This window comes from Mustelus asterias, assembly GCF_964213995.1.
Source record: "Mustelus asterias chromosome X unlocalized genomic scaffold, sMusAst1.hap1.1 SUPER_X_unloc_1, whole genome shotgun sequence".
NCBI classification, from domain to species: domain Eukaryota; kingdom Metazoa; phylum Chordata; class Chondrichthyes; order Carcharhiniformes; family Triakidae; genus Mustelus; species Mustelus asterias.
Window position 1 is genome coordinate 348,017 of NW_027595346.1, and position 13,159 is coordinate 361,175.

At 59.0% G+C, this 13,159-nt stretch overlaps 1 protein-coding gene across 1 annotated transcript in view; it reads left to right on the top strand.

Annotated features, from left to right (window-relative positions):
- Nucleotides 1-13,159, top strand: part of LOC144491327 (sterol O-acyltransferase 1-like) — a 383,813-nt gene that overhangs the window by 336,323 nt on the left and 34,331 nt on the right. Inside the window, exon 6 of the mRNA XM_078208990.1 lies at nucleotides 10,515-10,560. Within this exon, the coding sequence (XP_078065116.1) occupies nucleotides 10,515-10,560 (46 nt within the window). The remainder of the gene's footprint in view (nucleotides 1-10,514; nucleotides 10,561-13,159) is intronic.

Genomic DNA, 13,159 nt, shown 5'->3' on the forward strand with positions numbered 1-13,159 from the left:
CTGTGTCTCCCACTGAACCCAGAGCTTCCCCTTGCTGCCTCTCCCACTGAATCCAGAGCTTGCCCTTGCTGTCTCTCCCCGTAAACCCAGAGCTTCCCCTTGCTGTCTCTCCTCGTGAACCCAGAGCTTCCCCTTGCTGTCTCTCCCACTGAACCCAGAGCTTCCCCTTGCTGTCTCTCCCCGTGAACCCAGAGCTTCCCCTTGCTGTCTCTCCCCGTAAACCCAGAGCTTCCCCTTGCTGTCTCTCCCCGTGAATCCAGAGCTTCCCCTTGCTGTCTCTCCCACTGAACCCAGAGCTTCCCCTTGCTGTGTCTCCCACTGAACCCAGAGCTTCCCCTTGCTGTCTCTCCCCGTGAACCCAGAGCTTCCCCTTGCTGTCTCTCCCCGTGAACCCAGAGCTTCCCCTTGCTGTCTCTCCCACTGAACCCAGAGCCTCCCCTTGCTGTCTCTCCCACTGAACCCAGAGCTTCCCCTTGCTGTCTCTCCTCTTGAACGCAGAGCTTCCCCTTCTTGTGAAGGATCCTCTTGGGATGAGTGATCATAATATGGTGGAATTTCTGATACAGATGGAGGGTGAGAAAGTAGGGTCCCAAACCAGTGTCCTCTGCTTGAACAGAGGGGAGTACGATAGGATGAGGGCTGAATTGGCGAGGGTGGACTGGGAGAGCAGACTGGTAGGTAGGACAGCTGAGGAACAGTGGAGGATTTTTAAGGAGATTTTTTTAAGTACTCAGCAAAAATATATTCCGGTGATAAAGAAGGACTGTAAGAAAAAGGATAACCGGACGTGGATAACGAAGGAAATAAAGGAGAGTATTAGAATAAAATCAGATGCGTACAGAGTGGCCAAAAATAGTGGAGCATTAGTGGATTGGGAAAGCTTTAAAGAAAAACAAAGAACGACTAAGAAAGCGATTAAGAAAGGAAAGATAGATTATGAAACTAAACTAGCTCAAAATATAAAAAATGATAGTAAAAGTTTTTACAAGTATATAAAAAGGAATAGAGTGGCTCGAGTGAATGTTGGACCCTTGGAAGATGAGAGGGGGGATTTAATAGTGGAAAACGAGGAAATGGCTGAGACTTCAAATAAGTTCTTTGTGTCGGTCTTCACGGTGGAAGACACAAATAGTTTGCCGAATATTAGAGATCGAGAGTTGGTGGGAGGGGAGGTCCTTAATACAATTACTGTTACTAAGGAGGTGATGCTTGGTAGACTAATAGGACTGAAGGTAGACAAGTCCCCGGGCCCGGATGGAATGCATCCCAGGGTACTGAAAGAAATGGCTGAGGTAATAGCAGATGCGTTAGTAGTAATTTATCAAAATTCGCTGGACTCTGGGGTAGTGCCGGCTGACTGGAAAACAGCTACTGTTACGCCGCTGTTTAAAAAAGGAAGTAGACAAAAGGCGGGTAACTACAGGCCGGTTAGCTTAACGTCCGTAGTTGGGAAGATGCTAGAGTCCATTATTAAAGAGGAAATAACAGAGCACCTGAATAAGAATGGTTCGATCAAGCAGACGCAGCATGGATTCATGAAGGGAAAGTCGTGTTTGACGAATCTACTGGACTTTTATGAAGATGTCACTAGTGCGGTTGACAGAGGGGAACCGGTGGATGTGGTGTTTTTAGATTTCCAGAAGGCGTTCGATCAGGTGCCTCACAAAAGGTTGCTGCAGAAGATTGGGGTACACGGAGTTAGGGGTAAGGTGTTGGCGTGGATTGGGGATTGGCTATCTAACAGGAAGCAGAGAGTTGGGATAAATGGGTGCTTTTCTGGTTGGCAGTTGGTGACCAGTGGCGTGCCGCAGGGATCGGTGCTGGGGCCTCAATTGTTTACCATTTACATAGATGATCTGGAGGAGGGGACTGAATCTCGGGTATTCAAGTTTGCTGATGACACGAAGGTGAGTGGGAAAGCGAATTGCGTGGAGGACGCGGAAAGTCTGCAGAGAGATTTGGATCGGCTGAGCGAGTGGGCGAGGATCTGGCAGATGGAATATAACGTTAGCAAATGTGAGGTTATCCACTTTGGAAGAAATAATAGGAAATTGGAATATTATTGAAATGGAGAAAAATTACATCGTGCGACTGTGCAGAGGGACCTGGGGGTCCTTGTGCATGAATCGCAAAAACTCAGTCTGCAGGTGCAGCAGGTGATCAAGAAGGCGAATGGAATGTTGGCCTTTATCGCGAGGGGGATAGAATATAAAAGCAGGGAGGTCTTGCTGCAACTGTACAAGGCACTGGTGAGGCCGCAACTGGAGTACTGTGTGCAGTTTTGGTCCCCTTATTTGCGAAAGGATATATTGGCCTTGGAGGGAGTGCAGAGAAGGTTCACCAGGTTGATACCGGAGATGAGGGGTGTAGCTTATGAGGAGAGATTAAACAGATTGGGTCTGTACTCGTTGGAGTTTAGAAGGATGAGGGGTGATCTTATAGAGACATATAAGATAATGAAGGGGCTGGATAGGGTACAGGTGGAGAGATTCTTTCCACTTAGAAGGGAAACCAGAACTAGAGGGCACAGCCTCAAAATAAGTGGGGGCCGGTTCAGAACAGAGTTGAGGGGGAACTTCTTCTCTCAGAGGGTAGTGAATCTCTGGAATTCTCTGCCCATTGAAGTGGTGGAGGCTTCCTCGTTGAATATGTTTAAATCACGGGTAGATAGTTTTCTGATCGATAAGGGAATTAGGGGTTATGGGGAGCAGGCGGGTAAGTGGAACTGATTCGCTTCAGATCAGCCATGATCTTGTTCAATGGCGGGGCAGGCTCGAAGGGCCAGATGGCCTACTCCTGCTCCTATTTCTTATGTTCTTATGTTCTGTCTCTCCTCGTGAACCCAGAGCTTCCCCTTGCTGTCTCTCCCACTGAACCCAGAGCTTCCACTTGCTGTCTCTCCCACTGAACCCAGAGCTTCCCCTTGCTGTCTCTCCCACTGAACCCAGAGCTTCCCCTTGCTGTCTCTCCCCCACTGAACCCAGAGCTTCCCCTTGCTGTCTCTCCTCGTGAACCCAGAGCTTCCCCTTGCTGTCTCTCCCACTGAACCCAGAGCTTCCCCTTGCTGTCTCTCCCACTGAACCCAGAGCTTCCCCTTGCTGTCTCTCCCACTGAACCCAGAGCTTCCCCTTGCTGTCTCTCCCCCACTGAACCCAGAGCTTCCCCTTGCTGTCTCTCCCACTGAACCCAGAGCTTCCCCTTGCTGTCTCTCCCACTGAACCCAGAGCTTCCCCTTGCTGTCTCTCCCACTGAAACCAGAGCTTCCCCTTGCTGTCTCTCCCTGTGAACCCAGAGCTTCCCCTTGCTGTCTCTCCCACTGAACCCAGAGCTTCCCCTTGCTGTCTCTCCCCGTGAACCCAGAGCTTCCCCTTGCTGTCTCTCCCACTGAACCCAGAGCTTCCCCTTGCTGTCTCTCCCTGTGAACCCAGAGCTTCTCCTTGCTGTCTCTCCCACTGAACCCAGAGCTTCCCCTTGCTGTCTCTCCCACTGAACCCAGAGCTTCCCCTTTCTGTCTCTCCCTGTGAACCCAGAGCTTCCCCTTGCTGTCTCTCCCACTGAACCCAGAGCTTCCCCTTGCTGTCTCTCCCACTGAACCCAGAGCTTCCCCTTGCTGTCTCTCCCACTGAACCCAGAGCTTCCCCTTGCTGTCTCTCCCCGTGAACCCAGAGCTTCCCCTTGCTGTCTCTCCCACTGAAAGAAGTCTCACAACACCAGGTTAAAGTCCAACAGGTTTATTTGGTAGCAAATACCATAAGCTTTCGGAGCGCTGCCCCTTCGTCAGATGGAGTGAAAATCTGTTCTCCAACAGTGCACAGAGACACAACATCAAGTTACAGAATACTAATTAGAATGCAAATCTCTACAGCCAGCCAGGTCTGAAAGGTACAGATAATGTGGGTGGAGGGAACATTAAACACAGGTTAAAGAGATGTGTATTGTCTCCAGACAGAACAGCTTGTAAGATCAGGAGGCAAGCTGTGGGGGTTACTGATAATGTGACATAAATCCAACATCCCGGTTTAGGCCGTCCTCATGTGTGCGGAACTTGGCTATCAGTTTCTGCTCAGCGACTCTGCGCTGTCGTGTGTCGTGAAGGCCGCCTTGGAGAACGCTTACCTGAAGATCCAAGGCTGAATGCCCGTGACTGCTGAAGTGCTCCCCCACAGGAAGAGAACAGTTTTGCCTGGTGATTGTCGAGCGGTGTTCATTCATCCGTTGTCGTAGCGTCTGCGTGGTTTCCCCAATGTACCATGCCTCGGGACATCCTTTCCTACAGCGTATCAGGTAGACAACGTTGGCCGAGTTGCAAGAGTATGTACCGTGTACCTGGTAGATGGTGTTCTCACGTGAGATGATGGCATCCGTGTCGATGATCCGGCACGTCTTGCAGAGATTGTGTGGTGTCATGGTCACTGTTCTCCTGAAGGCTGGGTAGTTTGCTGCGGACAATGGTCTGTTTGAGGTTGCGTGGTTGTTTGAAGGCAAGAAGTGGGGGTGTGGGGATGGCCTTGGCGAGATGTTCGTCTTCATCAATGACATGTTGAAGGCTCCGGAGGAGATGACGTAGCTTCTCCTCTCCGGGGAAGTACTGGACAACGAAGGGTACTCTGTCTACTGTGTCCCGTGTTTGTCTTCTGAGGAGGACGGTGCGGTTTTTCGCTGTGGCGCGTCGGAACTGTTGATCAATGAGTCGAGCGCCATATCCTGTTCTTATGAGGGCATCTTTCAGCGTCTGGAGGTGTCCGTTGCGATCCTCCTCATCCGAGCAGATCCTGTGTATTCGGAGAGCTTCCCCTTGCTGTCTCTCCCACTGAACCCAGAGCTTCCCCTTGCTGTCTCTCCTCGTGAACCCAGAGCTTCCCCTTGCTGTCTCTCCCACTGAACCCAGAGCTTCCCCTTGCTGTCTCTCCCCGTAAACCCAGAGCTTCCCCTTGCTGTCTCTCCCACTGAACCCAGAGCTTCCCCTTGCTGTGTCTCCCACTGAACCCAGAGCTTCCCCTTGCTGCCTCTCCCACTGAATCCAGAGCTTGCCCTTGCTGTCTCTCCCCGTAAACCCAGAGCTTCCCCTTGCTGTCTCTCCTCGTGAACCCAGAGCTTCCCCTTGCTGTCTCTCCCACTGAACCCAGAGCTTCCCCTTGCTGTCTCTCCCCGTGAATCCAGAGCTTCCCCTTGCTGTCTCTCCCCGTAAACCCAGAGCTTCCACTTGCTGTCTCTCCCACTGAACCCAGAGCTACCCCTTGCTGTCTCTCCCTGTGAACCCAGAGCTTCCCCTTGCTGTCTCTTCCACTGAACCCAGAGCTTCCCCTTGCTGTCTCTCCCCGTGAACCCAGAGCTTCGCCTTGCTGTCTCTCCCCGTGAATCCAGAGCTTCCCCTTGCTGTCTCTCCCCGTAAACCCAGAGCTTCCCCTTGCTGTCTCTCCCCGTGAACCCAGAGCTTCCCCTTGCTGTCTCTCCCCGTGAACCCAGAGCTTCCCCTTGCTGTCTCTCCCACTGAACCCAGAGCTTCCCCTTGCTGTCTCTCCCACTGAACACAGAGCTTCCCCTTGCTGTCTCTCCCACTGAACCCAGAGCTTCCCCTTGCTGTCTGTCCCACTGAACCCAGAGCTTCCCCTTGCTGTCTCTCCCCGTGAACCCAGAGCTTCCCCTTGCTGTCTCTCCTCGTGAACCCAGAGCTTCTCCTTGCTGCCTCTCCCACTGAACCCAGAGCTTCCCCTTGCTGTCTCTCCCACTGAACCCAGAGCTTCCCCTTGCTGTCTCTCCTCGTGAACCCAGAGCTTCCCCTTGCTGTCTCTCCTCGTGAACCCAGAGCTTCCCCTTGCTGTCTCTCCCCGTGAACCCAGAGCTTCCCCTTGCTGTCTGTCCCACTGAACCCAGAGCTTCCCCTTGCTGTCTCTCCCCGTAAACCCAGAGCTTCCCCTTTGCTGTCTCTCCCACTGAACCCAGAGCTTCCCCTTTGCTGTGTCTCCCACTGAACCCAGAGCTTCCCCTTGCTGTCTCTCCCCGTAAACCCAGAGCTTCCCCTTGCTGTCTCTCCCACTGAACCCAGAGCTTCCCCTTGCTGTCTCTCCTCGTGAACCCAGAGCTTCCCCTTGCTGTCTCTCCCACTGAACCCAGAGCGTCCCCTTGCTGTCTCTCCCACTGAACCCAGAGCTTCCCCTTGCTGTCTCTCCCCGTGAACCCAGAGCTTCCCCTTGCTGTCTCTCCCCGTAAACCCAGAGCTTCCCCTTGCTGTCTCTCCCACTGAACCCAGAGCTTCCCCTTGCTGTCTCTCCCCGTGAACCCAGAGCTTCCCCTTGCTGTCTCTCCCACTGAACCCAGAGCTTCCCCTTGCTGTCTCTCCTCGTGAACCCAGAGCTTCCCCTTGCTGTCTCTCCCACTGAACCCAGAGCTTCCCCTTGCTGTCTCTCCCCGTGAACCCAGAGCTTCCCCTTGCTGTCTCTCCCCGTGAACCCAGAGCTTCCCCTTGCTGTCTCTCCCCGTGAACCCAGAGCTTCCCCTTGCTGTCTCTCCCACTGAACCCAGAGCTTCCCCTTGCTGTCTCTCCCACTGAACCCAGAGCTTCCCCTTGCTGTCTCTCCCACTGAACCCAGAGCTTCCCCTTGCTGTGTCTCCCACTGAACCCAGAGCTTCCCCTTGCTGTCTCTCCCCGTGAACCCAGAGCTTCCCCTTGCTGTCTCTCCCCGTAAACCCAGAGCTTCCCCTTGCTGTCTCTCCCACTGAACCCAGAGCTTCCCCTTGCTGTCTCTCCCACTGAACCCAGAGCTTCCCCTTGCTGTCTCCCCCACTGAACCCAGAGCTTCCCCTTGCTGTCTCTCCCCGTAAACCCAGAGCTTCCCCTTGCTGTCTCTCCTCGTGAACCCAGAGCTTCCCCTTGCTGTCTCTCCTCGTGAACCCAGAGCTTCCCCTTGCTGTCTCTCCTCGTGAACCCAGAGCTTCCCCTTGCTGTCTCTCCCCGTAAACCCAGAGCTTCCCCTTGCTGTCTCTCCCACTGAACCCAGAACTTCCCCTTGCTGTGTCTCCCACTGAACCCAGAGCTTCCCCTTGCTGTCTCTCCTCGTGAACCCAGAGCTTCCCCTTGCTGTCTCTCCTCGTGAACCCAGAGCTTCCCCTTGCTGTCTCTCCCACTGAACCCAGAGCTTCCCCTTGCTGTCTCTCCTCGTGAACCCAGAGCTTCCCCTTGCTGTCTCTCCTCGTGAACCCAGAGCTTCCCCTTGCTGTCTCTCCCACTGAACCCAGAGCTTCCCCTTGCTGTCTCTCCCCGTGAATCCAGAGCTTCCCCTTGCTGTCTCTCCCCGTAAACCCAGAGCTTCCCCTTGCTGTCTCTCCCACTGAACCCAGAGCTTCCCCTTGCTGTCTCTCCCTGTGAACCCAGAGCTTCCCCTTGCTGTCTCTCCCACTGAACCCAGAGCTTCCCCTTGCTGTCTCTCCCCGTGAATCCAGAGCTTCCCCTTGCTGTCTCTCCCACTGAACCCAGAGCTTCCCCTTGCTGTCTCTCCCGCTGAACACAGAGCTTCCCCTTGCTGTCTCTCCCCGTGAACCCAGAGCTTCTCCTTGCTGCCTCTCCCACTGAACCCAGAGCTTCCCCTTGCTGTCTCTCCCACTGAACCCAGAGCTTCCCCTTGCTGTCTCTCCCACTGAACCCAGAGCTTCCCCTTGCTGTCTCTCCCCGTGAACACAGAGCTTCCCCTTGCTGTCTCTCCCACTGAACCCAGAGCTTCCCCTTGCTGTCTCTCCCCGTGAACCCAGAGCTTCCCCTTGCTGTCTCTCCCCGTGAACCCAGAGCTTCCCCTTGCTTTCTCTCCTCGTGAACCCAGAGCTTCCCCTTGCTGTCTCTCCTCGTGAACCCAGAGCTTCCCCTTGCTGTCTCTCCCCGTGAACCCAGAGCTTCCCCTTGCTGTCTCTCCCACTGAACCCAGAGCTTCCCCTTGCTGTCTCTCCCACTGAACCCAGAGCTTCCCCTTGCTGTCTCTCCCACTGAACACAGAGCTTCCCCTTGCTGTCTCTCCCACTGAACCCAGAGCTTCCCCTTGCTGTCTCTCCCCGTGAACCCAGAGCGTCTCCTTGCTGTCTCTCCCACTGAACCCAGAGCTTCCCCTTGCTGTCTCTCCTCGTGAACCACGAGCTTCCCCTTGCTGTCTCTCCTCGTGAACCCAGAGCTTCCCCTTGCTGTCTCTCCCACTGAACCCAGAGCTTCCCCTTGCTGTCTCTCCCCGTGAACCCAGAGCTTCCCCTTGCTGTCTCTCCCCGTGAACCCAGAGCGTCTCCTTGCTGTCTCTCCCACTGAACCCAGAGCTTCCCCTTGCTGTCTCTCCTCGTGAACCACGAGCTTCCCCTTGCTGTCTCTCCCACTGAACCCAGAGCTTCCCCTTGCTGTCTCTCCTCGTGAACCCAGAGCTTCCCCTTGCTGTCTCTCCCCGTGAACCCAGAGCTTCCCCTTGCTGTCTCTCCCACTGAACCCAGAGCTTCCCCTTGCTGTCTCTCCCACTGAACCCAGAGCTTCCCCTTGCTGTCTCTCCCACTGAACCCAGAGCTTCCCCTTGCTGTCTCTCCCACTGAACCCAGAGCTTCCCCTTGCTGTCTCTCCCACTGAACCCAGAGCTTCCCCTTGCTGTCTCTCCCTGTGAACACAGAGCTTCCCCTTGCTGTCTCTCCCCGTGAACCCAGAGCTTCCCCTTGCTGTCTCTCCCCGTGAACCCAGAGCTTCCCCTTGCTTTCTCTCCTCGTGAACCCAGAGCTTCCCCTTGCTGTCTCTCCTCGTGAACCCAGAGCTTCCCCTTGCTGTCTCTCCCCGTGAACCCAGAGCTTCCCCTTGCTGTCTCTCCCACTGAACCCAGAGCTTCCCCTTGCTGTCTCTCCCACTGAACCCAGAGCTTCCCCTTGCTGTCTCTCCCACTGAACACAGAGCTTCCCCTTGCTGTCTCTCCCACTGAACCCAGAGCTTCCCCTTGCTGTCTCTCCCCGTGAACCCAGAGCGTCTCCTTGCTGTCTCTCCCACTGAACCCAGAGCTTCCCCTTGCTGTCTCTCCTCGTGAACCACGAGCTTCCCCTTGCTGTCTCTCCTCGTGAACCCAGAGCTTCCCCTTGCTGTCTCTCCCACTGAACCCAGAGCTTCCCCTTGCTGTCTCTCCCCGTGAACCCAGAGCTTCCCCTTGCTGTCTCTCCCCGTGAACCCAGAGCGTCTCCTTGCTGTCTCTCCCACTGAACCCAGAGCTTCCCCTTGCTGTCTCTCCTCGTGAACCACGAGCTTCCCCTTGCTGTCTCTCCCACTGAACCCAGAGCTTCCCCTTGCTGTCTCTCCTCGTGAACCCAGAGCTTCCCCTTGCTGTCTCTCCCCGTGAACCCAGAGCTTCCCCTTGCTGTCTCTCCCACTGAATCCAGAGCTTCTCCTTGCTGTCTCTCCCACTGAATCCAGAGCTTCTCCTTTCTGTCTCTCCCACTGAACCCAGAGCTTCCCCTTGCTGTCTCTCCCACTGAATCCAGAGCTTCTCCTTTCTGTCTCTCCCACTGAATCCAGAGCTTCTCCTTTCTGTCTCTCCCACTAAATCCAGAGCTTCTCCTTTCTGTCTCTCCCACTGAACCCAGAGCTTCTCCTTTCTAGATTTCCCATGATGCTGTTGTCATTCTCCCAGATAAGCTCTTTACAAAATCCTAACTAACCCCCTCGTGCATTTAGAATGGCCAATCCCTCTAACCCACACATCTTTGGACTGTGGGAGGAAACTGGAGCGCCCGGAGGAAACCCACACAGAGACGGGCCGAATGTGCAGATTCCACACAGTCACCCCAGCTGGGAATGAACCCGGGTCCCTGGCGCTGTGAGGCAGCAGTGCTAACCACTGTGACACCCCCAACTACAGCTACTTTAAAACATTTTATTTTCACTTCACTCATTGTTCATGTTGTCATTCAATGTCATGTCTACTTGTTGTATCTGCCCAGTAAATGGTGCCAGTGTCAGTCGCACTGATGACTCACTCGAACCAGCTTTGGTGCTGGTTCTCTCCTGGTCTGTTTGGCTCACTTCCACAGGAAATATTCAGAAGCTTCCTCCCTGAATGGAGAGATTCAGTGCTTGTGAGTTAAAGTCACGCTCCGATTGGATAAGAAGTGGTTGCATGCTCTGGCTTCTGACACAGTGGGTTCTGGATCCCAGCCCCACTCCACAGCTTGAAGGACAAAGTCTAAGCTGACACTCCAGTGCCGTGCTATCGGAGCGGCACTCTGTTACTTTAACCAAAGGCTCTGCCTCTCTGGTGGTTCTACAAGATCCCACGGCACTATTTCGAAGACCAATGTCCCCGTCGATATTTATGCGTCATTTGATACCCGCTGAAACAGTTTATCTGGTCATCTGTTTGTTTGTTTGTGGGATCTTGCTTTGTGCAGCTTGCCTGTTGTACTTTCTGCATGAGAACAGTGACTACCCTTGTATAGTGCTGCATTGGCAGGACAGTTCTTTGGGATTCCGCGGGAAAAATATCCCAATCAATTTCATCTTGGCTGTTTCATTCCAGAACTCCAAGCATCAGATGGAAGTACGTGGCACTGAACTTTGCTCAGGTGAGAACAACACAAACAACTAAATATCTCACGCAGTCAGTTCACAGACTGGCAAAGAATCAGTGAACTCGCTGCCCTCCAGTGAGCAGTGAGCTCCCACCAGCCCCCCCCAGCTCCCAGACCCCCAAACCCCCTAGCTCCCAGCCCACCCCCCGACTGCCCTCCCCCAGACCCCCTCAGCTCCCCCCCAGCTCCCCGCCCCCCACAGCTCCCCCCCCCCCCCCCAGCTCCCCCCCACCTCCCCTCCTCCCCAGCTCCCCCAGCTCCCCTCCCCACCTCCCCCCCCCAGGTCCCCTCCCCCCCAGCTCCCCTCCCCCCCCCAGCTCCCCCAGCTCCCCTCCCCACCTCCCCCCCCCAGGTCCCCTCCCCCCCAGCTCCCCTCCCCCCCCCAGCTCCCCTCCCCCCCGCAGCTCCCCTCCCCCCCCCCAGCTCCCCCCCCAGCTCCCCTCCCCCCCCCCAGCTCCCCCCCCAGCTCCCCTCCCCTCCAGCTACCCCCCCAGCTCCCCCCTCCCCGGCTCCCCTCCCCCCCAGCTCCCCCCCCCAGCTCCCCCCCCCAGCTCCCCCCCCAGCTCGCCCCTCCCCAGCTCCCCCCCCCAGCTCCCCCCCAGCTCCCCTCCCCCCAGCTCCCCTCCCCCCACAGCTCCCCCCCCAGCTCCCCTCCCCCCAGCTCCCCTCCCCCCAGCTCCCCTCCCCCCAGCTCCCCTCCCCCCAGCTCACCTCCCCCCCCAGCTCCCCCCCCCCAGCTCCCCCCCCACCTCCCCCCCCAGCTCCCCCCTCCCCAGCTCCCCCCCCCAGCTCCCCCCCCAGCTCCCCTCCCCCCAGCTCCCCTCCCCCCACAGCTCCCCTCCCCCCACAGCTCCCCTCCCCCCAGCTCCCCTCCCCCCACAGCTCCCCCCCCAGCTCCCCTCCCCCCAGCTCCCCTCCCCCCAGCTCACCTCCCCCCACAGCTCCCCCCCCCAGCTCCCCCCCCCCAGCTCCCCCCCCACCTCCCCCCCCAGCTCACCCCCCCCCAGCTCCCCTCCCCCCCCCAGCTCCCCTCCCCCCAGCTCCCCTCCCCAGCTTCCCCCCCAGCTCCCCTCTCCAGCTCCCCCGCCCCAGCTCCCCTCCCCAGCTCCCCCCCCACAGCTCACCCCCCAGCTACCCTCCCCCCACAGCTCCCCTCCCCCCACAGCTCCCCCCCCCATCTCCCCTCCCCAGCTCTCCTCCCCCCCAGCTCCCCCCCCCCAGCTCCCCTCCCCCCACAGCTCCCCCCCCCAGCTCCCCTCCCCAGCTCTCCTCCCCCACAGCTCCCCCCCCCCAGCTCCCCTCCCCAGCTCTTCTCCCCCCCAGCTCCTCCCCCCCAGCTCCCCCCCCAGCACCCCTCCCCCCCCCAGCTCCCCCCCCCAGCTCCCCTCCCCCCCCAGCTCCCATCCCCCCAGCTCCCCTCTCCAGCTCCCCTCCCCCCCCCAGCTCCCCTCCCCCCAGCTCCCCTCTCCAGCTCCCCCCCCCCCCCACAGCTCACCCCCCAGCTCCCCCCTCCCCGGCTCCCCTCCCCCCCAGCTCCCCCCCCAGCTCCCCCCTCCCCAGCTCCCCCCCCCAGCTCCCCTTCCCCCAGCTCCCCTCCCCCCAGCTCCCCTCCCCCCAGCTCCCCTCCCCCCACAGCTCCCCCCCCAGCTCCCCTCCCCCCAGCTCACCTCCCCCCACAGCTCCCCCCCCCGCCAGCTCTCCCCCCCCCCAGCTCCCCCCCCCAGCTCCCCCCCCAGCTCCCCCCCCCCCAGCTCCCCTCCCTCCCCCCAGCTCCCCTCCCCCCAGCTCCCCTCCCCCCAGCTCTCCCCCCCAGCTCCCCTCTCCAGCTCCCCCCGCCCCAGCTCCCCTCCCCAGCTCCCCCCCCACAGCTCCCCCCCCAGCTACCCTCCCCCCACAGCTCCCCTCCCCCCACAGCTCCCCCCCCATCTCCCCTCCCCAGCTCTCCTCCCCCCCAGCTCGCCCCCCCCCCCAGCTCCCCTCCCCCCACAGCTCCCCCTCCCAGCTCCCCTCCCCAGCTCTCCTCCTCCCACAGCTCCCCCCCCCAGCTCCCCTCCCCAGCTCTTCTCCCCCCCAGCTCCCCCCCCCCCAGCTCCCCTCCCCAGCTCCCCTCCCCAGCTCCCCTCCCCTCCAGCTACCCCCCCAGCTCCCCCCTCCCCGGCTCCCCTCCCCCCCAGCTCCCCCCCCCAGCTCCCCCCCCAGCTCCCCCCTCCCCAGGCTCCCCCCCAGCTCCCCTCCCCCCAGCTCCCCTCCCCCCACAGCTCCCCCCCCAGCTCCCCTCCCCCCAGCTCCCCTCCCCCCAGCTCCCCTCCCCCCAGCTCACCTCCCCCCCCAGCTCCCCCCCCCAGCTCCCCCCCCCCAGCTCCCCCCCCCACCTCCCCCCTCCCCAGCTCCCCCCCCCAGCTCCCCCCCCAGCTCCCCTCCCCCCAGCTCCCCTCCCCCCACAGCTCCCCCCCCAGCTCCCCTCCCCCCAGCTCCCCTCCCCCCAGCTCACCTCCCCCCACAGCTCCCCCCCCCCAGCTCCCCCCCCCACCTCCCCCCCCAGCTCCCCCCCCCCCAGCTCCCCTCCCCCCCCCAGCTCCCCTCCCCCCAGCTC